This window comes from Symphalangus syndactylus, chromosome 4 (genome assembly GCF_028878055.3).
Source record: "Symphalangus syndactylus isolate Jambi chromosome 4, NHGRI_mSymSyn1-v2.1_pri, whole genome shotgun sequence".
Lineage (NCBI taxonomy): Eukaryota > Metazoa > Chordata > Mammalia > Primates > Hylobatidae > Symphalangus > Symphalangus syndactylus.
In genome coordinates this window covers 17592673-17601245 of record NC_072426.2, presented here as the reverse complement: position 1 = coordinate 17601245, position 8573 = coordinate 17592673, and the positions used below count along the sequence as shown (strand labels likewise).

Here is an 8573-nt window from a genome sequence, read left to right as displayed (position 1 = left end):
TCACATTGAAAATCAGTCAGATTTGCTTCAGCCTCAAAAAGAATGTTTATGTAAAATTAAATGTGTGCTGGCAGGCAACTGTAGTTTTTTCTCCTAAATGGGAAAAGGGTTAAAGATGTCACTCCACTGTTGCCCAGCTTACATTGTTTCTGGCAAGAAGTCTACTGTTCTTATGATTGTTCATTTATATGTAACATGTATTTTTCCTCTGGTTGCTTTTAATATTTTCTCTTTATCATTAGTTTTGTCCAATGTAATAAAGTGCACAGGTGTTGTTTTCATAAAGTTTATTGTGTTTAGAATCTGTTGAACTTCTTCAATTTGTTTGTTTATGGTTTTCAACATATTTAAACAAATTTTGGCCATTTTGTCTTCAAATATATTCTTCAATTCTCCCTTCTTTCTTCTGAAAACTCCAATCACATGTACATTATGCCACGTTGTTTTTCCACAACTCACTGAAGTTCTTTGTATTTTTGTTTCTTTGCTTCTCTGTGCCTTATTTTGCATAGTTTATTATTGATATGTTTTCAAGTTTAGGATATTTTGTTTTCCAGACTATAATCTGCTATTAATCCTATCCAATATAATTTTTATTGCAAGTATTGCATTTTTCATCTCTATACATTTGGTTTTGGTCTTCTCATATATTCCATATTTCTTTTTAACATGTTTACACTTTCCTCTACTTTCTGGAACATATGGAATACAGTTAACAATTACTGTTTGTCTATTAAGTGGGTACTCTGTGCCACTTCTGCATCTGTTTTAATTGACTGATTTCCACCCCCACTTCCTCACTTAGATTTACATTTTCCTGCTTTAAATGCCTAGTAATTTTTTAATTACATGCCAGACATCGTAAATTTGACCCAGTTGGATTTTCTTATATTTCTATAAATACTGATCCTTTTAAGGTTTGCTCTTAAGCTTTTATAGACTGGGCCATTGCATGCTGTAGGGCTAATTTTGCCCCAGTTCTAAGGCAATATCATGAGTCTTCTACTTGTTGCTTTGTGAACAAAAACTGTTTCTTGCCCTTTATGAGTTCTTGGTATTACTCCCTTTTATTCTTTCCCCTGGTTGTTATTTTCCTCTGGTTTGGGATAGTTTCCACATACACTTGTACTTACCAGTACAGAGCTGGAGACTCAAGGACATTCTCTGCAGATTTCCAGAATTCTCTCTCTGTTCTGCTCTTTTTCTCTGGTACTCTGTCCTGTGAACTTCACCTGTCTTGGCCATTCCAGACTATGAGCTCCATCTTAACTTTAGAATACCAGGCAATGCCTGGGTTCTCACTTTGTACACTGAAGCTTGGAAACTCTCACCAGTAAGTAATCTGGAGGCAACATTATGACTCACTTGTTTGTTTCACTATTCTTAAGGATCACTGTACTGTATTGCCTGATGTCTGATGCTTGAAAACCACTATTTCATTTATTTTGTATTGTTTTTGTTGTTACTGTTGTTTCCAGAGAATAAATCTGAACCATGTTTCTTCAACTTGGCTAGACTCTGTGTATTTGAGAATTTTATTATTTTTAGAAATCTAAATGTACAGACTTGCATTTATCTCTGTAAATTGCATATTGTGGCATTTGTCCTTTTAAAGTATTTTCTAATTTTGTCTTTTTTTGTTTTAATTCATATGAAAAGTTAAGCATCATTTTTATATGTTTGTGACACGGATAAGATATGTAGTTTAGAATAAAACCACAGACAGAGTTCTGAGACCTTCTACTAGGGATCAACCTGAAGTTCTCCTCAAACCATTAACAAGTGATCTTGGAGAAAAATGACCCAGAGTTGCAGAACCTCTTCACATTAACTGTATGGGAATTACTTGCTCCTTTCTTCCACAAAAGCAATAAGAGAGCCTTTATCATTGTATTTGCCAAAGTTAAGATAGTCTGTTATTTATGGCCTTCCCTTTTCTAAATATAGAAACGATCAAAATCAGAACTTAGTATATTCTATATAGCCTGCTCTTAATGCGTTCATGTTGACTTCTAGAGATCTTTGCTTCCAAACAGTTTGGTAATTGATCCCAGAATGGGTCTAAAATCTACATTGAGATTATAGAGATTAATAGCTTCCAAATTCTACCATTTCCAAAAAGGTAACACTTGTCTATCCATTTCTGGCTTTCTGTCATTGCTTCTACTTATTATGACTTTTCAGATATTGCCAGCAATATTTCTGAGATTATATTTGCACGTTTTTTTCAATATCCTGCTTATTTTCTTCAGGATATTTTGGTATATTAACCAACTATGTGAGGCTCTTTCTATATAGCAGAGACTGAAAATGTATGGAGATATATATATATACATTTTTTTTTTTTTTTTTTTTTTGAGACAGAGTTTCGCTCTTATTGCCCAGGCTGGAGTGCAATGGTGAGATCTTGGCTCACCGCAACCTCCACCTCCCAGGTTCACGCGATTCTCCTGCCTCAGCCTTCCGTGTAGCTGGGATTACAGGCATGCACCAGCACGCCTGCCTAAGTTTGTATTTTTAGTAGAGACGGGGTTTCTCCATGTTAGTCAGGCTGGTCTTGAACTCCTGACCTCAGGTGATCTGCCCCGCCTCAGCCTCCCAAAGTGCTGGGATTACAGGCATGAGCCACTGCACCCAACCTGGATACATTTTTAAGAAAAATTATGGCCAGGTGTGATGGTAATCACAGACCATCACAATGCTTCCCTGCACTTTGGGAGGCCGAGGCAAGTGCATTGCTTGAGCTCAGGAGTTTGAGACCAGCCTGGGCAACATGGCAAAACCCTGTCTCTACAAAAAATATAACAATTAGTCAGGTGTGGTGGCATGCACCTGTAGTACCAGTTACTTGGGAGTCTCAGGTGGAAGGATGGCTTGAGTTCAGGAGGTAGAAGTTGCAGTGAACCAAGATCACACCACTGCACTCCCGCTTGGGTGACAGAGCCAGAGCCTATCTCTCTCTCTCTCACACAAACACACACACACACACACTTCATTTGTGTCAGAGAATTTGGATGGAATTTAATGTCTTTCTTATATAGCCTGTCCTGTATTTATTTTTAAGATTGTCAGTCTGACTGCTATTCTTCAAATTGGAGAAAAAAGAAAAATAGGCACTGAAACTCCTACTTTTCTTCTGTTATGTGTTGGCATAGTTTGTTGCCTGCATGATTAAATAATACCTGATGTCCAAGTAGTGGTCCTAACTTGTCACTGCTGTTTTCCTTTGTAGAACATAATCTAAGCTGTCATTGCTGTTTTTCTTTGTGATCTATGAGGTACGTTGTTATCTCTCCTTGGCATTATTTTCTTTTCTTTTGGGTATGGCTTGGTCCATTCTGTGATAGTTAGCTTTCCTGACAGTATTCATACAGGTCTCAACATTCTTATGGGCTCACATCACTCCTAAATGCACTAAAATCAGCATACACTAGTAATGTTTTATCCAGAATAAACGACCATAAAGCAGCACACAACTGATTGCATGCTGTAAGAACTGGATTTATTATTGATCAGAAATTTAACTTTTGTGTACGCACAAAATAAATTCATGTATAATAATTAGTTTCTAAAATCAAAGTTTGGGCCTTACTGAGCTTGTGTAACAATGACCTCAATAATTGAAAAAAAAATTCCTTAGGGGGGATTTAAATAAATAAATAAATAATGGAATGAAAAAGGCAGCTGTGCTGACAGAAAAGTCAAAGATTAGCAAAAAAGTTACATGATGACAATGACAAAGTTAAACAGTCCAAACTTTTGTTTATGTGACAAAAATGTGAAACTTACCATCTTAAAATAAATCATAATCTTATGGCTAATTTTATTGCTTTGTGAAAGGCTTGACTCTGAAAATGAACAAGTTTATTCACTGTCAGATGCAGTTGATTTAAAGCCAAATGAGAAATTGTGATGCAAGAAGTATACAAATGTGTTAAATAAAATAGGATTCTTAAATACTCTAATGGTTGTAAATGTTAGTATTTAGCTAACATTTATTAAGTGCCTACAAATGTACCAGGCACTGTTCTAAGCACTAACGATGCTGTAATGAACAAAGTACACAAAAATTTCTGTATTATGGAGTTTACATTCTAGTGGGGGTTAAGTTTGGAGAGTCAGAAAATAAACAAGATAAATAAATAGGTCAAATAGGTAAAACTAGGATTTTACAGATCACCGCTGTCCAATGGAAACACAAGGTAAGCCATATATGTAATTTTCAATTTCCTACTAGCCATATTAAAGTGTAAAAAGAAACAGGTGAAATCAAATTTTCATAAGCTTTTTATTTTTGAATAATTTTTAATTTACAAAAAAATTCCAAATGTATTATACTGTTCAGTTTTTCTGTTGTTAAGATCTTGCATTACTGTGATGCATTTTTCAAAACCAAGAAACCAACACTAGTGCATTATCATTAACTAAACCTCAGACTTTATTTGAATTTTACGAATTTTTCCATTAATGTCATCCTCCTGTTTCAGGATCCAGTTTATGATATCACAGTACATTTAGTTGTCATGTCTTCTTAGTCTCCTCTGGTCTGTGATGGGGTGGTATTAATTTTAATAATATATTTTATTTAACTCAATATAGCAAAAATATTTTAACCTGTAATTGATATTTTTTAAATTATCAATGTTTATTACTTTTTCTTATTCAGTCTTCAAAATCCAGAGTGTATTTTATACTTAACAGTGCATCACATTTCATACTCAGACACTTTCATTGGAAATACTTCATCTGCATTTGGATCTCACAAAATTTACAGTTGAAAAAGTAGGTTCATATACTTAGGTTGTTCCAAGTATGCTTAAAAGTCTTCCAATAAATTCATGACTAATGCAAGTTTAGAAAAAAGAAAGCAAAAAAAAATTACTTTAAAAAGTTTAAAAATAATCCCATGAGATATCAGTTTTCAAATTTAAATCTAAATTTAATTAATCAATTAAGGTTAATTGATTTAAAAATTCAGTTCCCAGTTGCACTAGACATATTCAAGTGCTCAATAGTCACAGACCATCATAAGGACTTTTGATTTTATTCCGAGCTAGAAAGGGAGCACTGAAGAGTTTTGAGCAAAGTAGTGACATAATCTGATTTAAGATGACTTTGCTATGTCAGAGAATAAATTGAGGTGAGGCAAGGGCAGAAGCAGGGAGACCAGCCAGGAGGCTACTGCAGGTAACATCAGGTAAGTGATGAAGGTGCCTTGGACTAAAGTGGTGGCAGTGGAGGTGGGGAGAACTGGTAGGAGTCCAGGAATCTCTTGTGCTAGCCCTGACTCAATCTGTTTATGAATTGGATAAGGGATCAGGGATGACACAAAGGTTTTGGGGCTAAAAAATTTAGGACAATGAATTTGTCTTTTATAGATTTTGTAAAAGAAACAGGTTTGGGTAGGAAGATCAGGGGCTTGGTTTTGGACATTTTGAGTTCAAGATGCATATGACACATGTAAGTGAAGATGTTAATAAGTAGGCAGTGGATATCTGAGTATGGAGTTGAGGAGAGCTCAGCTAGTGATACACATTTGGGAGCCATCAACATATAGATAGTATTTAAAGACAGAAGACTGAAGGAGACTACCAAACGAAAGTACAGAAAGAAGTATTAGGGTTAGGTCATCCAGCAACAGTATTTTCAGGAAAATGCAAGCTTTGAGATCAGGCCGCAAACAGATCAACAAGAACTGGAGGAATAATAAACTCTTTCCAGGCAAAAGCAGCATTAGATGCAATGGTGCAAAGGTAAGTGGTTAGCCAACCATGGTATAGCAAGTCATTTTGCTCTGCTGAAGCAGAAATACTAGCTAGCTGACACAGAAAGATGCATTAAGTGATTGCGAAGGGCTCTCATGCTAGCTGGGTGGCTATCCAGAGTTGGGAATGTGAGGGTTCTAAGGACAGCTTTGGAGTTAACAAGTGACAGCTGCAGTTAGTTTCCTATACATACACAAAACCAACCCGTCCTACCACAGAATATATGTCATAATGCTGGCACAACAGACACATCCCTTTTAGTTTTGCAGACGAGGAGTAACCGTTGCCCCGGACCACAAAGCCACTTAGCGGCAGAGCCTCGCACCCGCGAAGATTACTACGGAGATGTTTTTACCCCTGAGGACACCTGAGCCCTTAAGTGGGGCAGGCTTGGAGGGAGGGGGGCCGATAAGGCGACTTCAGGCAGGGCAATCATGACGGGCGCTTGAGTTCTGCGCAGAATTTTGACAAGGGGGAGGAGGGTCTTGGCTTGAAGACAGAGCAAGGAGTCATTTAAGGATAATGGAAGGGCATAAGCGGAAGCTCAAGGATAAAAAGCACTGAAATTCTTGAGCTGGCGGCAGGGCTGAACGTAGCTCAGTGAAAGATCCTTTCTTGCCACCTCCTCTCTAAGCCAGGCTGTGAGGACCGCGGGAAACGAAGGAGAACGGTGGCGGTGGGGTCAGCAAAGGGCAGGCCCAAGGTGCATCTTTTAGGTCCTGATGCTGGGAGCAGCCGTCCCCGCCCCTATATTCCTCTCACCGGGTAGGTTTGCCCGGCAGTGGCTACCTCCCAGGCAAAAATTCGCCCTGGTTAAACTGGAAAAAGCAGGAAAGCCCGCCCACTGGCGTCCGGGGAACGCCTGCAAAGCGCCAGCACCCTACCACCCCAGGCGCCGCACGGGTGGGGTGCGGGCCGCGGGCTCTTCCGGGGCGGGCCTCGCCTGACGCAGGAGGAGGGGCGGTCCCGTCGCACACGAACCAATCACGACTGACGCTCTACGTGGCTAGCATTGACCAATAGGAGACCACAGTGATAGCGACGGGGAAATTCAAACGTGTTTGCGGAAAGGAGTTTGGGTTCCATCTTTTCATTTCCCCAGCGTCGCTTTCTGTAGGTAAGTTCTGTCTCACCGGCGCACTGAGGAACGGCCGCAGCCGGTGTAGGGGCTCATTGTCAGCGCTGGTCGGTGAGGGGTGGGGCGAGGTTGGGGCAGCTCGAAGCCAGGTATGCGACGCGGCTAAATGAGCTGGAGGGGGAGGGAATGTCTCGCTGCCTCAGCGCGTCTGGCCGGTGGGTTGATGCGGGAGGTTTTGTTGAAGTAAGAAGTGGGTGTGGCCCACGCTGGAAAGAAGGGGTGGTGGGGTACCTGCGCACAAGATCGTTTTCCAAAGGACAGTCTCTCTTGTTTTGCGGGTTAGAACTGGGAAAAAAGGGGGTGGCCGTGGTCTGACAGTTACGTTTCAAACCTGACTTAAGGGGTGGAGTGATACCTTGCTGCAACTTTATGACTTTTTTTCATTGTTAAGCCTGAAGACGGGGCAGCATTGTTATCAGTGACACTGAGTTGGTGTTTGAGAGTCACAAAGATACGATTAACAATAAGACTGCAGACACTTTATTGAACAAACACCACCACAATGCAGATAAGCAAGTGCTCAGTACCAGTACAGTAGTTTCTTAGTGTTAGATTAAGGTAGCAAATCATGATTCTGTTAGATATGCACAAGAATAAACCTGCGGATTTCCTAATTATCAGTAAAGCCCCATCATGTTCATATTCTGCTTTGAAAGCACATGCACCGTGAAGATTTACTCAAGTAAAGCAGGCGAATAAAGGAATTGTTATTCCCATTGCCAAACGAATTCCTTATGTCTATGTCACTACCAGAATCCAAGCAATCTTTATGTGTATGTCGCTACCAGAATCCAAGCAAACACTCCATCATATTTTTTTAAGTGACAGTAAATTTGCAGATTTCTAGAGTGTGACGTCATTGATGTTATATTGGGGAAAAAAGTATACTTAGCCTATGAAACCTTGCTGAATAAATTACAAAGATGTGTACCTTGTTGTTGTGCACTTACCTCCATTAATACTAGCCTAGTAATAGCTGCGTTTAGATGTGTTCACGAAACGAATGCTTTAGTCGTCTGGGTTCTAAAAAGTGAATGCATTTTTTTCTTTGATGCTAGTTAAAGTAGGAATTATGACTAGTTCAGTTTTTTTCTTAGAAATGGAGTCCGAGGATTTAAGTGGCAGAGAATTGACAATTGATTCCATAATGAACAAAGTGAGAGACATTAAAAATAAGTTTAAAAATGAAGACCTTACTGATGAACTAAGCTTGAATAAAATTTCTGCTGATACTACAGGTGAGTTTTTCTTTTCTTTTAAGTTAGTAACTGTTAGTTGGATATCCTCTAAGGTAAAGAAATAGTACTAATCAATTTATTTATAATTTACTCATGGGTTTATTGTCTTTCTCCTCCACTGGAATGCAGGCTACATGAAGGCAGGGTTTTTATCTGTTCTATCCACAGAACTTTGAATGGTGTCTGGCACATAGTAGGTAGGCACTTAAACATTTATTGAACAATGATTAATGGGTGAAAATGCCCAGAGTTTAATACTCTAGCTCTTCTAAAAGTATTAGCTCAGAAGCCTGATTCTTTACTGTATTTCAAATGGTTGGTCATTTGAATGGTGATCTTTGGATAATTTTGTTACATGTATACTAACCATTAAATAGATGAGGAATTGAAAATAAATGGAAGAACCTGTGATCTAATCATGGTGGCTGACTG

The 8573-nt window shown here is 38.9% G+C and overlaps 1 protein-coding gene across 3 annotated transcripts in view; it reads left to right on the top strand.

Annotated features, from left to right (window-relative positions):
• Positions 1–4284: 4284 nt before the first annotated feature.
• Positions 4285–8573, top strand: part of TTK (TTK protein kinase) — a 40852-nt gene continuing 36563 nt past the window's right edge. For 2 of the 3 annotated variants that reach the window (XM_055274180.2, XM_055274179.2), the window contains exons 1-2: positions 6744–6882; positions 8001–8141. In XM_055274180.2, coding sequence (XP_055130155.1) covers positions 8003–8141 — 139 coding nt within the window. In that variant the 5' untranslated portion in view covers positions 6744–6882; positions 8001–8002. Of the gene's footprint in view, positions 6883–8000; positions 8142–8573 lie in introns of all 3 variants that reach the window. The other variant, XM_055274181.2, reaches the window with a different exon arrangement.